The sequence below is a fragment of the Amia ocellicauda genome, chromosome 16 (genome assembly GCF_036373705.1).
Source record: "Amia ocellicauda isolate fAmiCal2 chromosome 16, fAmiCal2.hap1, whole genome shotgun sequence".
Lineage (NCBI taxonomy): Eukaryota > Metazoa > Chordata > Actinopteri > Amiiformes > Amiidae > Amia > Amia ocellicauda.
Window position 1 is genome coordinate 7,982,289 of NC_089865.1, and position 24,089 is coordinate 8,006,377.

General features: G+C 33.7%; 1 protein-coding gene across 1 annotated transcript in view; it reads left to right on the plus strand.

The window, feature by feature from the left end:
* The window catches only part of lrp1bb (low density lipoprotein receptor-related protein 1Bb), a 316,016-nt gene that overhangs the window by 162,365 nt on the left and 129,562 nt on the right, over nt 1-24,089 (plus strand). Inside the window, exons 28-35 of the mRNA XM_066688514.1 lie at nt 2,993-3,124; nt 5,890-6,117; nt 8,493-8,667; nt 9,400-9,494; nt 10,905-11,054; nt 20,602-20,742; nt 22,859-22,984; nt 23,116-23,247. Of these exons, the coding sequence (XP_066544611.1) occupies nt 2,993-3,124; nt 5,890-6,117; nt 8,493-8,667; nt 9,400-9,494; nt 10,905-11,054; nt 20,602-20,742; nt 22,859-22,984; nt 23,116-23,247 (1,179 nt within the window). The remainder of the gene's footprint in view (nt 1-2,992; nt 3,125-5,889; nt 6,118-8,492; nt 8,668-9,399; nt 9,495-10,904; nt 11,055-20,601; nt 20,743-22,858; nt 22,985-23,115; nt 23,248-24,089) is intronic.

Sequence of the window (24,089 nt, forward strand, 5' to 3'; positions counted from 1 at the left end):
GGGAGAGTGGGAGGCCACGTTCTTATAAATTTGTCACATTTTTAATATATTTCACTTTTTGGTCCCTATACCAATTGGTCAGCAATAAAATAGCATTAGAAAAGCTGAAAAGCCAAAAGCATGCCAGATGTAATAATCAATGTGATCATAAAAAAGGCCTTTGTCCTTTTATGATGGAATAAAATAGAAATTACAGAATTTTGTTATTATCGTGGAAGTGCCCCCTTACTAAAAGTACTAGTTCAATTCATTGAATAAATTGACTTTCATTTGAAGAATATAATGACTATCCAGCCAAAGGTGAAAGAGAACAGTCTCCAGGTATCCAAGCTACATTTATTATACATGCTGTTTTTCCAACACTTGTAACTTGCTCTTTTGAAAGTTGTACAAGACATTTGCTACACGTATCTTTTTATATCAGTCAAGTGACATATGGTATTTTGCTGAACATTTTATCTCAGGGAACACTAAAGGCTTCATGTGTGCATTCAACAATGGCTTTATTGTTTCTTGTGTATCATTATTTTGTTGATTTCTGTCCTCAACATCTACACGTCTCTATAGACCTAAAAAAAATAAAGCATGTGTTTTATGTACAATATTGTGCACCTGCATATTAATATTTGTTATCAGTTTATTACAAGTAAAGTCTGTCTTGCTTCAGTCAACTGGAATTTTTTTAATGTGTTTTTGAAATGTAAGCCCATAACAATACATTCACCACCTTTCCAGGTAAACTGCCTGCCTCTTGTTCAGTGATGATGGTGATAACAATACATACTCCCATTCTCTAATTTTCATCAAATATATTTTTTTCTTAAACGTCCACATACTCAGTTAATACAAGTAAATCTAATCATAGACCTGACACCTAAATATCTTTTACATTTTTTTGCTGTCACAAAGTATGGCAACCTTTGCATCCCTAAGATACAACAGTCTTATAATCATGCTGTATAGTAAAGTGAAAACAAATTGGATTGCCTACCTAAAAATGTCAGTAAGTATGTCTAATCCATTTTAAAAGTCCCAGTGGTAAAAGGCATGTTAATAAAGTTCACCATAGAAAATGAAACCAGTTACATATTTAAGCCAGTTTTCTTTCATTTTATGTGATGTCAATTAAAAACAAATATATATAGCAAACTTTTTTTAATGGAAGTACTTTGGCAAAAACTTCAATAATGCACAATTTGGTGCCATTGTATATTGTTGACCTGTTAATGAAACCATTGTTATCAACACACCATAATTATCATAATTCTCAAGCAGAGTTATGCTTGGCAGCAAATTATATATAGCTTTGAGGCCCTTCAGGAGTGTAAATGAACATACTGGGTTTGAGAATTGAAGAATTGAAACACGGAGCCAAAGCAACAGAGGGCTGGTGAATAATTGGCAACGAAGAGAAAGACATAAATAAGCATTTTACTCCCTAAGTCTCTGGTTGACCTTCATAACTCTAAAGTTATTGTTTTGTGTCTGGAACAATAATTTTGAACTTGATCAAAATATATTTTAATTTGAAATTGGGCAAAAGTATATTTTAAGCTCTTGTAATGTCTCTGTATATCATAGACAACTGCATGTGTGTTATTTCTGTAGATATTTTGTTTGATTACATTACACCGTTATCTTACATAATTCTGAGTTGTTTAATACCTTCAGCTCCGTCGTGGTGCATGTAATGTATGTCCACCATTTTGAAACACCCACTGACACCCAGCTAATATTAAGAAGTGGTCTCAGCACTTACTGCAACCTGTTCTGCAGTGCTTACAGAATGCACTTAAGGCATAAAACTGAACAGATAATGTCTGGGAGCTAGTTCTTGCACAGCGTGATATAGGTCCAGATTAAAGCAGAATTTTGTCCCATCAGCCAATCACAATTTACAATCCCAGTTCTTGAGAGTAGACTTCAATTACGTAGTAGCAAGCAGCCTCTGGCAAAAAATATCCATCATCAAGAACCAGGTTTGTCATTTAAGAAAAAACAGGCTGGTGGAAGTTGATTTATGTCAGACCAGGATTACTTATATAGGTGACACCGTCTGAAATAAAAGTAACTGAAATACTGTTTACAGTGTATGGCATTATACAAATAGAGAAAATTGAAATTTCTGATTTCTGTTGTTTGTTTATTACTGTGTAAGAAACCTTATTTTCTTCACTGCTATTAATACATTTGATAATTAGGATAATGATCAGGCTAACTGGGATAATCTTCACCTGTGTTATAATCTGCAGTAAAGTGTTCAGTTCAAATCTTCCTCACTTGAAACCATCAAGGGTAATTTAACCTCTCTGTCATTGACAGGGGTAGATATATAATCCTACAGTCAAATATTATCTATGTTTATAAAATCATCCCTATTTCCAGTCTTCCTTTGCACTTAGTTTATATTCTGTCAACTATTGGAACTCCTCTTCTGAGAGAGCGCTCTAGAGTCAATTAATTTTATTATGGACGATTTCTATCGTTTTACATTGCTAGGTCAGCTGTGGTCACTTGATTGGAAGTGCAAAATAGGCTTTTTATTCTCTAAAAAGACAGCTATTCCAAGGTACATGAGAAAAATGCCAACTACACGTTTTTATATCCAAATCTGTGGTGATTAGAAAAAGTCAGCATTTTAGTCCGCTACGGAAATGACTACTCAAAACATTGCACAGGTTTGGCGGTTGCCTATTCATGGCCTGGCTAAAGGAAAACTGAGTAAGAGAAAGACATGTCTGAATTATTGAAGTCATGATTTATCTTATTTGGAATTGAGACTGGTTTAGCCAAGTTTAAAGATGCAAACTTAAGTTAGATTTAATGGCTGTCATTTAGTCTGTAAAATCGGTACAATATGTGTTTCTCTGCCCTTTCTTTTCACGCTCTAGTTCACAGATTCTGTTTTCATAGTCAGTCTAATCGAAGAGTGCATTGTTTATGTTCCGTTTTAAATGTATAGTGATGTCAGCTTTATTTCCCTTCCATTCAGCCTCGAATCCATGTAAAGCGAATAACGGAAGAGGTCCTTGCTCTCACTTGTGTCTGATCAATTACAACCGCACGGCTGCATGTGCTTGCCCACACCTCATGAAACTGGCTCCCGACAACAAATCCTGCTTTGGTAAGTGTCTCAGATTTCACAGGACTTTAAATTGAGCTAATCCCAGTCCATGTTGCTGCAAAGGAAATTCTTACCTTTGCAAGAAAGAGATGTCAGTAACTTAGAAGTAGGCTGTGGTCTGTGGCCAAAAATATATATATCCTTTAATAATTATATTTATCCTGCAAGGGGAAAAAAATCATTCATTCAGAATTCATGGAGCTTGAGGGATTTCATAAAGTTCTTAATATTATGCTGCTGGAGGATACGACGAAAGTCATTTTCTTTCCCATTGTGGAAGGTCTTGGTTAAGGATCTGAGGAATTTGGTTGAATATATATGTTTTATCAGTGAAGGGCAGCTTGCTGCACAGTTGCAGCCTGTGTATTGAAGAGGTAGGAGTTAAATGGCCAGGAATATAGAATATGTAGATAGACAGTGGAGGAGGTATAGTTTCATCAAACCTAATCCCCTAATCTTAGAATTCAGAAAAAGGCCTTTCTAGTATTTCATGTCAGTTATCTAAACTGGAAAGCAAAGGAAAAACAAAAAAGTCTTCACTATTAGTACACCAACTATGTGAATTGTTAGGGTCCACAATGGAGGAGTGAAAGAAAGAATATGCCTGGTGGTGTGGGGTGAAGTGTTAATTTTCCCACAACGTTATAATTCTTGTAATCCTGTTTGATTTATTTCACATTCATGTTAAAATGTTAATTCTTGTTAAATACTTTCAGATCAATAGTTTTTGGAAGAAAACATTTAAGCTTTATAATGACCTTTCCCAATATATTTTTATACATAAACATAGAAGTCTAAAATGCTTTTTTATTGCACTTTGCATAATCAATGATTAGTACTCTTTTTGGATTTGCTAGAAAGAAAATGATTATGTATATGTTTTTCAAAGTAGAGGACAGGTCTACTCGACTGTGTCTTTCTCTTGGTTTCTGGAGGCACAGATTCATCCAGCATATATGGGGATATATTGTTTGTTTGAACATGTGTGTGTGTGTGTGTGTAATCTGTGACAGAAGTCACATAAGGATTGATGTAAGAATAACTGCAAAGTGGTTTGTGAATGTAAATCTGAATGCAAAGTAGAAAGTCGTTAGCACACTAAAAATGCAAAAGTGTAAAGACTTTCAGCTGCTGTTCTGCTTCTGCTGTCACATTTGCACTTTGTCATTATTGAAATGTATTCAAATGAAGAAAATAAGGTGGAATTGGGCAGGGATATGGATATGACTTCAAAAACCTTACAAAGTAGCTTTAAGGCTTTTGCCCTGTGCTTGACCGGTTGCTGAGTCTCCAAATCCAGTTGGTTCCTTTGCAACCCATCAAATCATAATTGAGAGCTGTGAGAGAAACTATAATTTCTAATCATCAAATTTATAGAAAGATGCAGTGCTTTTAATGTAACTATTACCGTTACTTAATTACAACAGTGGGTGCAAGTGCAATTATTATTTTTACAAAATTAAAAAATGACTCAAAACATAATTAACATTCACTAGCCAGAGCAAATATTGTTTGGTATCAAATTAGTACAATAGCGGTTGCTAAGGTATCTATTGTACCATTATTAAAATAATGGATTTTTGTTAGAATAACAGTTGGCTGCAAAGTTCTTAACTACTGAATTTAAATGATGTGCTTAATTGGACAAACTGGTCTTTCCCAGGTCTTTAGCAGGTGATTGATTAAAGAAACCCATACATTCTGTAGGATCTAGTCCTTAAGGACCGGATTTAGGGTGCTCCGGCTCCAATCTATTTTATAGACAGTTTATATTCTTCAGAGCTTTAAAAAAACATGGTTTCTTTTGACTCTGATTAATAACTTACTAATTAATCGTACATTCTCTCTGATGACACTGCACTAATGCTTATGCAGAATTAATTTAATATTGTCATTCTAGAGATTTAAATAACAACATGCATATCCTACTTTCACCTCTAGCCTGTGAAGGGAATATAAGGAGTACAGAAATGCATGGGCTTCGGGCCTTCCTATTCATCAGCATTAAGATACTGTACAGTCCTGGATGTACGTTAAATGAGGTGAAGAAACTGCCACCCAGACATTAACAGCATGCTATCCCTGTTTACAGTCTTCCTTTGCACTTAGTTTATATGCTGTCAACTATAGGAACTCCTCCTTTGAGAGAGCACACTAGAGTAAATGAATTTTATTATGGGCAATTTCTATCGTTTTACATTGCTGGGTCAGCTGTGGTCGCTTGCTCAGCAGTGTAAAATAGGCTTTTTATTCTCTAAATAGACAGCCATTCCAAGGTACGTGTGAAAAGTACCAACTACACATTTTCAGATTCAGACATTTCCAAATGTGTTGTAAGAGTGGTGGGGCGGTTAGAACAATACTCTCCACTTTTCAAAAGTCAGCATTTTACTCAGCTCCGGAAATGGCTATTCAAAACATTGCACAGGTTTGGCGGTTGCTTAGTCATTTCCTGACTAAAGGCAAACTGAGTGTCAATAGAGCATGATATGTCTGAATTATAAAATAAAATAAAAATATAACAATGTTAAAGTGTTATCTCAGTAAGGAGATTTGTGATTGTTGTGATTTTTAATTAATGAAAATGTTTTTCATTGAACAGATATCTAAAAGATACGAACGTCAATATCACTCTGTGTGCTTCTGCTTTCTGAAGAATATTCAAGTGTATAATTGTGACACTTATTTCAATATGGATGTAGGAGAATGTATATGTATATATATTTTTATGTTATGTTTATTTTTTTTATTTTTTTGTCTGACAGCACTGAAGAAATTTCTTCTTTATGCTAGACGCTCCGAAATCCGTGGAGTTGATGTAGACAACCCATATCTGAACATCATAACAGCCTTCACTGTTCCTGACATTGATGATGTGATGGTGGTTGATTATGATGCTTTGGAGGGGAGGATTTATTGGACTGATGTAAAAACCCAAACAATTAAACGAGCTTTTGTTAATGGCACTGGCTTGGAGACTGTCATCTCTGGAGGTAATATATAACCCATTGTATTATTATTATTGTTTTAACAATCTCAGTGTTTTTGTTTTTCCCAATTTCAAACATCCATTTTAAGTCTTATCATGGCATCTTAGCACTCATGAACTGTGAATAACATAAAAATGTTAATATGCAATGTATATTCTGATGATTTTAATCAATGGCAAATCTATTATTATCAATAATGTTATGAGGATAAAGGAAAACCACTCAACCACTGATCTGCAACAAAGATGTTAGGTTGGAAATACACAAGAAATTCTAGCTGAGAACAAGAAATTGACAGTTGGAATGTTGTCAATAAAAAAGGACTGTCTAAAAGCAATTTAAGATGGCACCTCGTTCAGGCAAGCCTTTACTGATTGGGATAATCAAGAAAACAATTGAGCTTTACACTGTTGTAGAAACAGACAAGGAACATATAATGGTTTAACTATAGATTTAATGTTATGTTTGTTTCCCCAAAATGTTATTCTTTCATGTGCGCTTTTATTCAAATATTGTACTACTGTTATTGTTTTTGTTTTATTATTTTATATTAAGTGACCAACTTAAAAATGCATTTGTCTTGAGTCATACATCCTATCAAGTTGAAAAGTGCAATATCATAGGCTGAACACACATGCACACAGAAAAACTTTCAGCTGGATATATTTGAAAATAGGGCAGAGGTTTATTAATTTGATTATTAGATGGAATTGTTGTCTACTTGAGCGGTCACAGACAATCAATTTGCATTGTCAGTTTGTGTTACAAATTAAACAAATGATTGTGAATCTGTCTTTAAAATGAATTAACATGCATGTATAGTGTGTATATGTGAGATAACTCTGAGGTCATATATTGAGCCAAGTGCATAAATATAAACCATTTTGATAAGCAGTAAAAGTAAATAAATACATAAATTATATTAAAACACACCTGGCTATATTATGGCAGACGATACATTATTGTAGACACTTTTATCTCTTTATAAATGTTTAAAAAAATGCAATATGAAAATGCGTAAAACTGCTGATGTATATCAAATCAAATCACTGATTTCTCAGTAAATGGATAGGTCTTAACTGATCATATTAAAGCAGTTTTCTTAAATCACTTTTTAGGTCTGTAATAAAATCTAAATTAAAAGAAAATGTATTGCAGAGTTGTGATGCATTTCACCGAAATGTAGATAGAGTTTTACTATGTTATCGTGATTTGTATAGTAAGATTTAGTTTTCCCCAGTTATTAAGAACTCTTGTATGACGTTTGACCACTAGAGCCAGATTCATTAGAACAGATTAGACACTAGCAGAAGGTCAAAATATACAAACAACTCTGTATTATAATAAAACAAAGGTACACTGACTATGCTAAATTCCTAAAATAGATACAATCATCAGTTAGTTTAATTGTATGACAAAGAGATAAAAGTTACTTTTGGTAATGATTATAACAGTGACAATATCTTACTGAAGGGGAAGGTTACTCTTAGTATACAATATTGTTTTGAGATGCTCACATTACCACCCATAGATTATCGATAGGGAACCTTTCAATTTATGATTGGGCACAACTGCATTAACTATAGACCAGATATCAGCCTGCTGTATGATTAACTAATATTGAATTTGGTCTCAGATAGCTAATGGCAGAATGGTGAAGATTGGTAGATAGTCACTCATATATGTATAGCAAATATTTTAATGTGTATTAGAAATAGATTATGAACAAATACATTAAATAATTGTATCAGAAACATTTAGTCGTTTAAATTGCAATATTTCATGGATCCCAGGGGTGATAGATACATCACCTGCAGATTGGCTGCTCATCAGGTAGCTGTCAGGGGATTTACAACCTCATGTTGGTGTGTTGCGGTGGCGGGGGGGCGATTGACACCATCCAGTACAGAATCGTAGATTTCAATCGTGTGAGAAAGTGCCTAATTGCTGCCAAGCTGTGGGGTCCCCTCTCCTGGGGATTTTAAAGACAACAAAGCACATCTTTGATGCATTTTATGACCTGCTAGAACTTACCAGACTGAAGGGTCAGACATCTGGAATGGGAGAAGAGTTGAAGAACCGTAATTTTATATCAATTGGTCTTCATTACACTAACACAGTATGCTGGTTGCTACGTATGTGAATATAAGAAGCTGTAGAATGAAGTGGCAAAAAAATAATTAATGCTGCTATTATTATGATAATAATTATTAGTAGTATTATTATTATTGTGCATATTACTAAGTGCCCACATAGCTGATGTCAGTACACACATCTGGGACTGCGCAATACAATAGACAGATTAATAATATAAAGTAATAACTGTGTGGATGTGATTTATTTATGTATTTATTTATGCCTTATTCTTATTTTCCCAGATATATTAAATGTCCGTGGGCTTGCTTTGGATTGGCTCTCGAGGAATATGTACTGGATCAGCTCGGAGAACGATGAGACTCAGATCAGTGTTGCTCGTTTGGACGGATCCCTCAAGACATCTGTCATTCACGGAATTGATAAACCTAAGTGTCTTGTGGTCCATCCGTCAAGGGGGTAAGCAGCACAGTTATGCTTGTGAAAATTAATAACTAGTTCCTTATTACTTGTTTTTAAAGTGTTAGATACTCAGTGGAGAACAGGCTCTTTGTCTGTTTTAGGAAACTGCATCCTATTTCTATATATATTTGCCCTCTAAATACACAGTATTATTGACTGTGTACCAACCCTGCTGGCGTGAGGGAGCTGAGGGTCAATGATGGATCTGTATGTAAGTTTGTAGTGCTCTGGTTGAAACACAGACATTCACATATGTATACATCATTCAAAACCCAGCTACAGAATGTAGACAAGAACAGATACAAGACATTGATATTTCTTGGAAATATGAGAATTAAGTCTTGCTGGAGCCCTTCAGGGCTGGAGCGTAGCGTGGGCTCATGTAATCGGGGGGAATGCTGGAAATACCTCATGTTCAAGAAGGTAGGAGTAATGGTGTGTATATCTGTGCTATCCAGAGTGGTGTATGTGTGTGATATTATATTAATCAAAATATTGTACCTGCAGAGAAGAGCGGATCTGCCTCCAGTGATGTGAAGTGAGATGGGTACATGTTGAGTTTGTATACCATACTATGAATTTACTGTTTCATTTTCTTTTGAAACTAAAATATGCTTTTGCCTTTTGTATGACATTATTTTTTTTAATATGTTGTAGTGTATTGCTATAATTTTGACACAATTTAGTATAGTGATGTTATTTGGGCACGTTTTGCTTATTTATTTTCAGGAAGATTTACTGGACTGATGGAAACACAATAAACCTAGCAAACATGGATGGAAGTAATAGTAAGATCTTGCACCAGAACCAGAAAGAACCTGTTGGTAAATTGTAACTTCCCTTTTACTCTACAATTTCACAAAAATAAAACATGGGCATTGACATTATTTACAGTTATTTATCTGTGTAAAATGTCTTCAAATTAACCATAACCTTCGGGATTGATATTGACAAAGGTTTTAGACCCTGACTGATGTTATTTACTCTGCACACTCTATTCACAGTGTCCGTCTTTTGCAAATTACTTACAATATTGAACTGAAGGCTGTTATTTTGTTACATTGCATAATTGATATGAAGTTATGGCCATTTGGAATCACGATTTTCCATTTTTAGATGAAAAACAATGTTTGTGAATATGTGTTGCTGTGCTTATTCTGTAGCAAACCAAAAGTACCTACTCACCTCATATAGATGGCAAAGTCTCAAATAATAAGTAATTTGTCTGACAATGTTAAAGAAACATACTTCATTGATAAAACATCAAGACAGAAGCCTGTGGCCTCTGGTTCCATACGGTCAAAATGGTAGCACGCTGGTGAGTTAAGCCCCAGAGCCAGTTAAGAATGCTCATTTATTTTCCAACCTTGTCACATAGCATATGAAGATTTATTAAGACTTTATTTCAGTTACTGTCATACTAGCCCAAGGTCAAACTTTTAGTTTCTCAAACATACTGACCCTATTTTTCACCAGTCTTATATTTACACCATAAATCTTTTTGACATGTTATGCATATGACGAGGAAAATAACCAAGTTTGAAATAACAGCAATTATAATTATAATGTGAACTTGGGAATTCTTTAAATTAATTAGACATGCAGATTACTTTGCCCTCCGCACACAAGATTTAGCTAGATATAAAATCTCTTGCTGTGCCAGATAAAAGATAAACAAAAAAAGTGTTGAGCCAGATAATATCAGTGAACTATTTTTGCCTTAAAGCAGTGCTTATTGTCACTTAATAAGATGTTTTTTTGTTGTTTATTGGTTTGATAAGCCATTTCATTAAAGCGAATTTATATCACCTGCGGCAAAATCATATTCAAGATCCTCTGCTTGGCCAAAACAAATAATTGCAATTCCATCAAATTTTTTTAAGCAATAAGACAACGCAGAAACAAAACATTTGCGGATATCTAATGGTCAATGAGTTATTGTCACCTTACATAATAATGTTTAAACAATAATTATGTAGTCATCCATGTTTCAGATTGATAATACATTATGTAAAATTGTGTATTTATGTGAAAATGTCAGTATTTAAATCTGTAAACAACCTTAAGATATCTCAAAATGAACTGGATTTAAATTCTCTAAATGATCATCCAGCTTGCCAAAACTCTGATGTGTTCATTTGATGAATATAATTGCTTAGATTATGTAAACTATTATTATTAGAGAAAATAAAAACATAACAAACAAATCTAAATTAACATCTGTTTTATTGCAGGTCTCTCAATAGATTATGCTGCAAACAAGCTTTATTGGATCAGTTCAGGAAATGGAACTATTAACAGATGTAATCTGGACGGCAGTAATCTAGAGGTTATAGAGTCCATGAGGAATGAATTAATAAAAGCTACAGCACTGGCTGTTATGGGTGAGTGCTGTGTTACCATATATCTGATACTAACTATTGATTGAGAATGAACTGAGAAGATTAATTGTTGCCAGTTAAGTGCCCTGGTTGAAGCTATGTCACCATTACAGCAGGCAGCACATTAATATTTAGTCAGAATTGAGCAAGATGACATTGCAAGAACATTACTTGTTATTTGACTGTGTTCCATTATCAAAATGGTATGTTTGCCTATTCAATTTCAATTACAAATAGTGTAAGATCCATATAGTATGTTTGCAGTTTTGAAAATCAGTCCATATAAATATATAATGTAGTATTATAATTAATTTATTAGTGGCAGTTCTGTGGCAAGTGGGGAATAAAATTGCCAAGTAGAAGGTTGTTTGAATTTCCTAAAGATGGCTCAAGTGTCCTTGATAGAAAACCTTGCTAATGATACAAGGGGAATAGAAAGAGGCAGAGAGGAGAGATAAGGGCTGCTGGCTTGATTTTAAAAAGAGATATGAATGTGAAAGTCCACTATGGATTGTATAGATTCTGTTGTGCATTAAAATCAAGCCCTTGATGTGAACAAAGGTAGGATGTTGAGGATTAGTTGCTAAAAACTGATCTGGTTTATACATATATTCATGTGTTTAGGAGAGTTTTGCGAACTCTTTGCAGCAATGCTTCATAAATAAAAATAACCTTAACAAGAAGGATAATAATATCTTTCAAAATTAGGAAGAACAAGTTAATAAATGTCATTTTAAACCAGATGGAACACTTTAACTAAGGCCATTGCAACTAAAGAGACACATGCTTGACAGAGCATCTGGGTATCTCATTACATTGCACTGTATATGCCTTGAATTCATTATATACTGTTGTCAGTTGAAATACCACCCCTGAAAAGACACTGAACATCTGGAAAATGTTGATGATGTCTGTGGTAGAAAAAGACTTATGTAGGTAGGAATGCTGATTGGTTGTAGAGGATGTGGAGGATACTTAGGACAATGTTTTCAGCATGTATTGGTCTATTAAGGCTCAGTTCAAAATGAAATGGGAAAACTTCTGATTCCAATCCTCAATTGTGTGATACAAACCTGATTGTGGGTGTGTGCAAGCATGGATATATTTTGACTAGTTTCATCTATGTGCTTTTCCCCCACAAACCTTTTCCAAGTATTTTAGTATAAGTGGAAGTTCTAATAGGGTACCTTGTAAAGCAGCAAAACATCTATCTTGGCACGCCTAATTAGGCTTCCCTCTTTCTAACGTGTGAACGGTTGAACAGCTTTAATTCAATGACATACACTGTCACAGTAATCTATTATAAAATGCTGCAGTTATGGTTTCCTGTTACTATAACCAAAAAATAAATAAATTGTTATTGTCAATGTAAAAACCGAAACCAGAAACATTTAATCATTAAACTGTTCTCAGAGTGTGTGGTATTTATTAAATGTGAGCTTGTATGTAAAGTGACAGAAAGACAAATGCCCTACACTCAAAGAAGTAGCAGGGTACAACAAAACTGCAAAATGATGTATATTCCATGAAAGATCTATCACTATTAATATGACTCTGTTTGGTAGAGGAAATATATCAGTGGCCGTACAGTTTATATTTATTATTCCCTCCCGTGGAAAATACTTAAGTTGTAATGTCTGCTTTAGCTGTATTACCAATATATGACAATTTGCATGCCTCTGAGTGAAATTTGCATTCGTTAAGTAAGCTAATTTGTTGTTGATACATATACATTTTATATCAACATGCATACTATAATAATCTGTTTTTTTAAACAATAAACAATTGTTTCTTGTTAGTTTTTCTATTTTGTTCCATGGAATACTTCTTATCAAATGAATTCTTGGGGCCAGATTAAATCAAAACTTTGACCCACCCACTAATAGAAAACTACAAACCTGTACATTATAGCAGTTATATTTATGATTAGAAGAAAGTGGCATCTAAATAAAAATGAAGCCGCAACTGAGTACAGTTCGGTAGTTTTCTATTAGCGGGTGGGTCAAAGTTTTGATTTAATCCCAGCCTTGGTCTTTGTAATGCTGCGCCACTTATCTGAGCAGCGAATAAGAGTCAATGGCAGTGGCAGCTCTGATTGGTGTAGTTGGGTTAAAAGACTTCCGTATGTCATTTGCAACTCCACCCACCCTGGAAACATACTGGTGTAGGTGACAGGGATAGTTATCCACTCCTGTAATACCTACTGTAGCATTTAGAATTACACTTTGTTCAACAAAAAGCAAGCAAATAACCAACATAATTTATCCTTTTCAGTATACAGTATGCTTTGACCACATGCGTGAGCTGGGCTGGATAGTTTGTTTTACATTCTTTCTGAGGATCTGAGCTCTTAAATGCATGAATTGACCAGTAGTAAGAACAAGTAACATTCAGATGTTGTTAGAACAAGAGTGATAATGAATCATAACAGAAATCAACAAGGATACAACACATCCAGTACTCTCTATTAAACAGTAATTTACTGACCCATAGAGATCTAGGACTGTATAATTAAGGTGAAATGCACATTTGAGAACAGGTGTGTACAAAATAATCATAGTGCAGTTCAAGGGCTGTTGATGGGAAGTCATAGACCTGTGTTTTTTCTTTGGCAGAGGATGCTAAATTAAAATCAGGATGTTGTGTTGCTGGCTGATTGGTTGTCACAGAGTCTGTAGCTCGGTGCAGGTAGATTTCTTATGGAGTTATATGGAATATGCGCTTAAATAAATATACTAAGAATGCAGTTGAATAACACATCTTTCGTTTTCTGACACTGCCAAGGAGAAATGTTTCCTGGAGTAATGCAGATAATACTGTAAATGCAAATGTCTTCCTAAGATTACATTAATGATACAGACAGGGGCGTTGCTGGGCACTGGCTCAGGGGGCCCATGACCCGCATGTATTTCACAGTGCCTATTTTAAAAACCAGAATTGAAAACTACGAATCAGTAGTATAAATTACATTTTCGATCAAATCAATTATATCAGAAGACATTGGGGTGACGTGTTTAACAATTACTGAGTTTTAGCTGCATTTCAGGTCCTATTTTAATATGACATTTGGTCAGTTATTGGCTGTACTGTATATTGGGACGTAAGAAATGAAAAATTACACAGGAAATGGATCTCCCGGGGCCCAAATGTTTTGCTGTCTATCGACGCCCCTGGAAATAGATATATATATATATATATATATATATATATATATATATATATATATATATGTGTTTGCAGATGTGAAAGAGTTACTAGATAGATCTTTTGTAAAGTTAATGCTGATTGACCAAAATCCAAAGTAATATATTAATAACAGTGTCACCCTTCCAAGCACAATATCCTCTAAAATGTTTTAAAAGTGTATGTATTAGTATATTTGACCAATTAAGCTGTTTTACACCTAAACTTTAGAATTCTGCACAGATGCATAACGAAAATATCTAAATAAATTAAGCAATTATTCACATTTTGCTACTCATGCTGCTATATTACTTTTGTAGTTTAGGTGTTCTCTCCACTTCCCTTTTTTGTTAAGCATCATGTAACATTCAACCTAGCAGCTATAATATGAGGCATTGCCCTGGAGCTATGCCACTGCGCACTCACACAGTCAGAGAGCCCACAGTGTTAAAAATAAATGATTTGCCTACAGAGATGAATTGATTTAAAAAGATCATGTAGAGTGTAGGGAATTTAGTTTTTTTTATTTTACTTATACAGCATGAAAGTGTTTTATGTGTGTCTCTTGCAATGAGAATCCTTAAGAGTATTTGTGAAGTTGTGATCTTTATTTATTTATTTATGTATGTATGTATGTATGTATGTATTTATTTATTTATTTATTTATTTATTTGGGCATAAGAAAGACATTGTTTCTAAAATAAATCAGTCTTCAGGCATTGGAATCTAACCTTTTTGTTGCTCTAACTGTACATTTTGTGACTGTCTTGAATGTCTTATGGCCGCAACAAAATTGATATATAGTATTGCTAACATCTAAGTTTCCTTTTTGTTTTCTTGTCTCATGTCCTCTCATTAAAGAAATATCAAAGCACAATGGTAAATCATGTATACATACATTTCACAACTTAGATTTTGAACAACAACACTGTGGAGTGTGGGTCTACACACTTTCTAAATGTATGTTTTGGCACACTAAAATCAAACTAGGTATATGTAGATGTAGTTGTATATGTCAGAGTGAGATTCATTAGTTTGCACCATATCTGAAATGTACATTTTGGAGGAATGCATTATGAATATCTAGTTCCATTAAAAGTAAAAAAAAAGTAAAATAAACAACAACTGGTAAGTATAGTTATTTGTTTTATTGTAAATGTGTTAAGAATAATACTGTCATTTAAAAGGTGTACATATGTCTGTTGTATACATTCATGCCTGTATGTTGAGAAGTACTTCTGCATCCTACAAAGCCAACCATTCAGTGAATAATCTAAGACATGTTTTGGAAGTACATTTTCCGAGATGACATGACTAGGAAGTTGACTTTGTTTTCGGTTGAGCAGAAGTTAAGTTCTATCCCGGGTTTTAGATTGCTTTCAACCTTTTGTGCCGTGAATTTCTCAAGGGCAGAGTAGTCTTGGAAGATGCATTTGTCGATACACCCATAATCATTTCGGATGGTGAGCTTTAAATGGCTTTTTTTGATCTGGATGTGCTCTTCAGCAATTATAGTGCCCTTGACATAGTATAGGCAATGCACTCCTCACCTGTAGAGAGACATTTTGTTATTTTGTTCACCACAGTCTCTATGCTGGTATGTGAGTATTCTGCATAATGCACAAAAATGCTCAGTTCACCAACACTAAAGTAGATTTATATGTGATTTATGCAGTAATTGGATTAAAACTTTAATATATAAGCCACATATGAACTTTATAGACAATAGATTTGGCCATTATCTGATATTTAGCTAATTGCTTAATTTTTTTTGAATGATATGTCTTTTAAGGCACATTTAGGCAATCTGCCCAGAGCTAAGTACATAGTTGTCATCTTCAAGTACCTGCACTGCTATTAATGAAAATGTATGGCCCATCAGAAAGAACATGGTAAGCCCTGGCAGAAATCTCAGAAGAACAATAAGCAACAGAAAAAAAAGCAATTTCATGTTACATTAAAACTGATGTTGTCCCCCTACACAGCTTCTTCTCATGCTAATTGCCCACTTAAATTGATAACTGTAATAGTTGTACTGCATACTAGTGCTCATTTCCATGAACAAGGTTTTAATTAGGGGGTGATAGAGGCTCATTATCAAAGATACATTCTAACCTGTACAATTAAATAAAACGATCATCGTATGCATGTTTCCAGTTTCATTTGAGCATACGTACCCGATGGCAACAGGTTTCCAAGTGATTGTTTGTAAGTGACACAAAATAAATATAAGATATTCTTAATTTCGAAGATAAAGGGACATCCAGAACTTTGACAGACTTTGAAGGTGTATTCAGTACATAGTATATACATTTACTTAGAAATTGCTTTAACTAAAGAAGAAATAAACATGTCTGAATTGATATCATGGTTTATATAGGGCTTCCATTCTATTTTCTTTTTTAGAATGAATGGCCTGACATTTCATAGTAAAACATGTTTACTAAATAAAAAAAAGGATTTATAGGATTTTACACACTGATAGGCTTAAAAATACACTGTACTTAAAATATTGCTTCCTGACTTATTTACCCTTTTTAACATAAGTACTATTGGTACTAAAGTATTAAATAAGTTATTTATAAACTCACACTGATAGATTTAAAATACTCACAGTGTAAATACATGTCTGACCATTCTGTAAGATGTCTAAATCTACCTATTTTCCACTCACCTTTTTACTTATTTATTAAACTGTCACATGACGAAAGCATCTAAATCTCTAATTTGGCAAAATAAATATTGCTTTGCAGCTTTTTTATCTAAGTAAAATATTCACTAGTCTTAATTTCTTCTCCTTGAGCAATTTCCATGAGCAATGGCTTCCAAAATTTGGGAAGTGAATGTAGACCTTAATGTTTATAACCTTTTCAAAGAGGTTCATTTTTTGGGAGCATGTTCATTTGTATTTATTTATCCTATTTTTAATACATTCACTCAGCAAAACCAGTGCAAAGTGATGCCACATATTTACCCTGTGATAACATACTTTTTTCCGATTTGCATTACTTAAATGTAATGACTGTTTACCCTACAATTTAAGAGGATAGCCATGGCTGTCCCTGAATTCTTAGTTCACCCACATGGTCACCCAGGAATACTGGAATTCCCAGGAAAAGCTTATGAAATAGTGCATTATTTTCTTTCCAGAGCAGTGTCATTTCTTAGTGAGTGCATTAATTAGTCATTCAAGTTTCTTTACATAAGGATTACTGCTTGTATCACCTTTGCTGAACATCCTGTGTAAATTGAATAAGATTGAGATCGACAAGTCTTTGACCTCAATCTCTCCATCTTCTTGATGAGGAAAAAATTGATGAAGGGATTTACCACTGAGCCTCCAGAGGTTATGCTATCTTTTGCCACGTTCACAACCACTTTAGCTTAGTGTGATTATGATGTTATCGTGTTATTGTCACGTACTGCACAATTATTTCCCCAGCGCACTGTAATAGTATATCAGACTTGACAACCATGAGCCCAGAATATGGTGTCCAGATAAGCTATCTTATCACTCTTATTAGTGTGTCTTTCTGATGGGATAACATAAAATCTCCTTGCATCCTACCAAAAGCAGAACCACCAAATAATACGCACCAAATGCAGCATCTACAAAAAAATAATGAACCATGCTAATTTTTACTTACATGTACATTGCAAAAGAATTATAGATTCCTTCTTGGTTTAGACAAGGAAACATTTGAACAACATTGATTTTGTTTCCTTAGAGAAATTGGGGCTACTGAACATAGGGGTTCTCAGCACAGTGGTGGTAAGACTCATTAGAAAGAGAAACATTGAAAGCTGTGGGATTCAAGTGACCAGGCATTAACAGATTGCTTAGAGCTATCCATACTGACTGGCAGTGGGTCACTGATCACTGGTTTTCAGTTATAACAGATCAAACATGGTGTTTCGATAGACAGGTGTAAAATACCAGCCAGCTTTGTTATATTATGTGCACTTGTATATATACATTTCAAGACTTAGAATGAAAATGTCAGATCAGGGAAATTAAAATGTTTTTTTAAGTTATAACATTTCTATAGATTTTTTGTAGATGTATAGTATTTAATTGTGTGTGTAATATGTTATCAATCTTTCGTGGTTCACTTAGAATAATCAATTGATATAGATGTCTGGCATGGCATACATCAGAATACACGGTCATACCTGCATCAGAATGTTAATTTTGTGTTTGTTTAGTAGATTAATTGAAGGTCTTCAGCTCATTAAGATGGACATTGATGATATACCGCCTTCACAATGCATTTGTAAGGACATACCATACATCACATGTTTTTAATTGCTGTGCGGAAACAGATGAGAACCCGTATCATAGCGCTGGATATAACAGATAATATACTCAACCAGCACAGTGATACTAACACCTATCAGTTCTCTTGACTATAAAGTAATGACATGCCAAAATAATTTTATTATGCACATTGGACTAGGCAGGAGACATTTGTTGAAGTGATGAAGCATGTAATGAGTCTGTAAATATGTGGTTTGTCAGTTTATTTTACAGCTTACTGGATGTTATCAAGTAACTAAAGTGAACAGTTCAGAAAATGATGAGTGCAAGGAGTGGACAATGTGTTAAAAACAGGAGAACTAGTGTTAAAAGGCAGTGAGTTTACACTGCCTTATTCCAGTATTATACATGTTCAAGATCATACATGTTTAAACCTTAAAAATAAATGTTGGTCTGTTTGTCAGTAGTTATTCCTATTCCTTCCTATTTGTATTGTATAAATTATTTATAGCACGGGACTATTAAGACTTAAATAACTTTTGAATTAATCAATCTTCTGATAATTACAACTCTACCATATTTCTCAATTTTTCAAAACGGATGTGCATTACTCATTTTACAGTTCATATTAATGTATAATCAACCTCTGCACCCCCACCATGCCACAAATAGGTAGTACAACCAGCATAAGTCATTAATTATTGATACAGTATTTTCCAAATTTAATTAATTCCGTGGCTTTCTGTTCACAGACATCAGGAGAGATATTTATTATGAGAATACCATTATCCTGCAGGGACTTTGAGAATGAATATTTGGAGTAAAAATAAATAAATAAATAAACTTTTTTTTGCCTTCCAGTTTTTATAATGGCTCTACTGTTACCTTCAATGCCTGCTGCAATGAGACTATAGGACTCAAGCCACTGCGAGATCTGTCGTGCTCTACTGATTTTCTGACCACAGAGTCAGTGTCTTACCTCATTGCTTTGTCCGGCCTTTTGTATCGAATGCTGTTCATGCATAAAAGGATTCATAAATGTGTCAGATATCATAGCTTTTTTTCCCCCACAGGGAAAGGAAACCATGTGAATTCATTCACACCTTGTGTTTTCAGACTCATTTCAACAGCTTCCAAAATAATAAATCTCAATCGTAACTCATTCTCCCATGCATTGACTGGGCATGGTTCTTTTTCCACTCATGTGATATATATCTGATGTATTTTAACAGTGTATAGTGTACAAAAAGAAGAAAAAAAACATCCTCAAACCAAAAGGTCATGTTTGCTCATAAATAATAAGAACGGGTATGTTTGTTTTAGGCATGCAGATCTGTAAGGGGGCAATCTGTGGTCACAATGCATGTGGAGCATTATTACACTAAGCAGATTGACTGCAGCCTATACTGACATGAAGCAGTGTAATATCTGTACACTATATATTATCATTACTATTACATTTTACTATTATACATATTCTTTAGAGTTTTGGGTAGAACTTTCCAATTAACTTTATTAAATGGACACTGTGAGCAACAGTAAGACAATGTCTTGTATGGTGCTTACAATTACTTTCAATGTAGAATTTTTCTTGGTCTCTTTAATAATGTCTTTATTTTTTAATTGAATTGCCTTCTATTGCACATTGCAAGAAATACATTAAATACAACCGCTATTTGTTTATTTAAATATAATATCAGACAAACTTGGGGATTGCTGGTATCCTAAATCCTGTGCTGGCAGAGGAAACATTCACCACTTAAAAACCTATTTACACCTCATTTGTTATTGATTTTAGTTCTGCAATGTAAAGGTCACATGGCTTGCAATATCACTATGTTTTAAAGGCATACTATTTTATTTCAATTTTACAATGTGTATGTTTAATTGAGGATGTGTCCTGTCAAAAGTCATAATAATTGTATTTTCAGTAGCATTACTTGGTATATGTACACTGTTGACTTTATTTATACATATAAATATATATATATGTATATATATACATATATATATATATATATATATATATATATATATAGCCCTTGTGTTTAAGAACTGTCATGTGGAACATGATTTCTTCTCCAATTGTAATGCAGATATTTGTTTTAGGTGCCAAGTTATGGTGGGCAGATGAAAGTTCAGCTCAGATGGGTACAGTCAACAAAAGAGATGGAAGAAACCTGATTATATTACGAAACAAGACATCTGGAGTTGTTCATATGAAACTTTACGACAAGGAAGGACAAAAAGGTATCTTTAACAACATTTATCATTCAGGATTTGTGACATATATCATCACCATTTTTTTTTATCTCTTGGTTTCCATTCAATTAGTATAATATACATAATAATAGACTGTTGTCCTGATTTTCCATAGTTGTTTAAAAATAATGAGAATATGAGGCCAGTATACACTCTAAAGATCTTATTTTGGAAAATGGCTAGATGTAATACTTTTACTTAACACTGCTAGTCTTATTCACAAGTAAATCATCGTTTAACAGCTTTGGCATGTCAGCCCCTAATTGTGAGGAAAAAAACGTTCTATGGTAATTTGCATTATTATTATGAAAAATGTCACACCAGTTTCCTTACTTTTAATCACTTCAATACCTCATTGTTATCTTTGTAAAACCTCTACTAACGGAAATGGCACTTTGCAAGCTTAATAAAGCAACGCTATCCTGTAATAACCATTCTAAAAAAAAAACACGGATCCAACCAGTTGAAATATTGAATAATCGACTTTTACTTAGCCCTGTCTTAGTTAGGAAATAAAGTACTTCACTGTGGATATATAAGCAAAATTTGTGTATGTGATTTTAGTGTTCTTTGGGAAATTAGAAATGGAACTAAACACCTTTTAATCCATAAAGCATGATTCAGAGTTTAAATACAGTGGAGACTCGGCCTTCAATTTAGTGAAATATTGGCAGAATCATCTATATTAATGACAGGTCCATTAACAGTATTGCTGCAGATCCCGTAAACGTTCCATTAGTATAAAAAATGGCAATTAAGGAGTCTTTAAGGTAAATCTTTTTACTACCTCTCCAAACTTCCTTAGACCAATTAGCTACTTCATTTATCTCTTTGACACAGACCACATGGGAGTAAAGAGATGTCTCATTACTCTACTTCAAATTAGCCATCTGAGGTGTCTGTGATTAGGTGTCTAAGGAACAAAAGGATAGAAATACGTGAGAGGCTGTTGTTTTGAAATATCTGATATGTCCCTCATATGCTTAGATGCTCAACTAAAGTAGGAAGTCATCAAGTTAATTAGAGGCCTTTTGAATACAATTTTACTAGGTTTCAAAATAAATAATTTTGTGTTTGTTATATGATTTCTTAATTAGAAAATATACTGTTATGACAGGTAGCTACTGTGTCAAAAGTATGTTAGTACATCGTGATTAAGTCATTATATATGAACACATACATATACCATATGAACAGAAAAGGGGGTAGTGTGATCCGTCTGAGTCCCTGAAAAAGAAATATCAGTATTTAATTAACTATTCATATTTTTCTCAGTGGTTGACATTTTTTCTTGTAGTTTTAATGAGCTGAATCATTTTTTTTTTTTTTTTTACTATCTAACTTTACTTTATCTTTAATTAGCCTCCCAGCAACCAACTGTTTTATAATATTATAGAAACCCTACCCCCCTTTTGCGATGTATGAAAACTGAATTATATTTAATTAAAAGGGGTATTTAAAGACTTTACAAAATAATTTAAAGCGTTCATCAGTTTATACCTAGGAGGGACTGCATCAGTGATTAGTTTTGTATTCATTCTGCATTTATGAGGTTCATTACTCTGAGCGTAGCTGGAATTAGAGAAGTCACATCCCAATCCATAGCAAAACAAGTGATGCTTAAAAGACAAATCAAGACAACATCAAATATAAGTCCAATACAGTTCTACCTTTGTAGCTTTTATTATATTTGATAATTCTATAGTAACACAGTGCTCTAAAACATCTTCATAAAGCTATAGATGATCAGATTAATCAGACTCTGATGAATCACTTTGTGTTACCCATGTAGTCTTGGGTCTCCGCAGAAAAAAGCCTAAAAGCAGGGTTATGTGAGGGGAAAAAAACACAGGAACAGTCTAATTTCTATAAATGATGATCAAGCTACGAGGAAATAAAAGTTTATGTTACGCATCCAGTTTTTGATAAAAAAGCAGATTTCTTTACCTGCAGTGATCATTAAACTGAAAGAAATGAATGCATGAATGATTACACATTTGCCAAGATGAATACTGATGTCTAACTGTTGTACATGACAAATGAGCTACTCTCATCAGCAGTTTTAATATCCTTAAATATTTAAAATATATCTCTTTATCATCAGGTCGGAATCCATGTCAGTTGAACAATGGAGGCTGTTCTCAGCTCTGTTTGCCAACATCTGAGAACACCAGAAGCTGCTCATGTACTGTGGGATATAACATCCAAAATGACCGGATATCTTGTGAAGGTAGAGGGGACATTAATAACACAAGAGAATGACTAGCTTGATTGATATTTCAATAATTAATTAATCAAATGTTTAAAAAAAACAAAAACATATAGCTGGTTTGATTATTATTATTTTATTTTTTAAACAAGGCATTGGATCATTCCTTATGTACTCAATTCATGAAGGAATAAGAGGAATCTCTCTAGAGCCCAGTGACAATACAGAAGCATTGATGCCTATCACTGGTACCTTGTTTGCAGTTGGTGTGGATTTCCATGCAGGTAATTCAAGTAATACTTTAAAGGTTTTTGTACTTAGTCATTTTGAATTGAAAGTTTAAGCACTGTCATACAATTTGTCTAGATTTGATCATGTCATTGGGAGCTGTTTCCTACTGAAACTCTATAATGCATGTCTATTTTAATGGCATAAGTTAAAATTAACTGCAAAGGAATGGCAGCTCTTTGTCATGTTGTGAAATACTCCATGTATGCATGTTACCCATGTGTACAGCATTTTAATTGTATGTTTATTAATGAATGTATCATTTATGAATATAGTTTTAAAAACTAACTTTTTTTTTCTTTTTGATATATATTTATTGACAACTCCCTATTCTACATAACTGGGTCAGCATGTTCTTTTGGTTTTAGTTTGCATTTTAGATATATTTGCATTTGGTTCAGGTCTCAGTTTTCACTCTTGCAAGCAGATAAGTGTGAAAAACATCCAGTTCAAAGTTTTATTTTATTAACTCTAATAAAATGTAATACATTTCCAATGCAGAAGGTATATTCGTAGATGAGAATGGAGACAAGCAGCATGGCTTGCACTCAAGTTATGATTGCCAAATACATGTTCTTCCACCCTTCTGAAGAAAGTTAGTTTATAAAGTAAATGAAAAAGAAGTTATCTTATTTCTAATATCTCATTTAAAATGAAGTTGAGGTACAGTATTCAAAATGAAAAATATAATGCTTTAGCTGTAAGTACAGTGCACTATAGCATATTTCTTCCAATGAGGGTAAATTATCTTGTACAGTACATTAACCCTGGCTAGCTAGCTCTTTGCATATTGAATCAGTACAACAATGGTGACAAGAATTAATGAGTTTAAGTGACA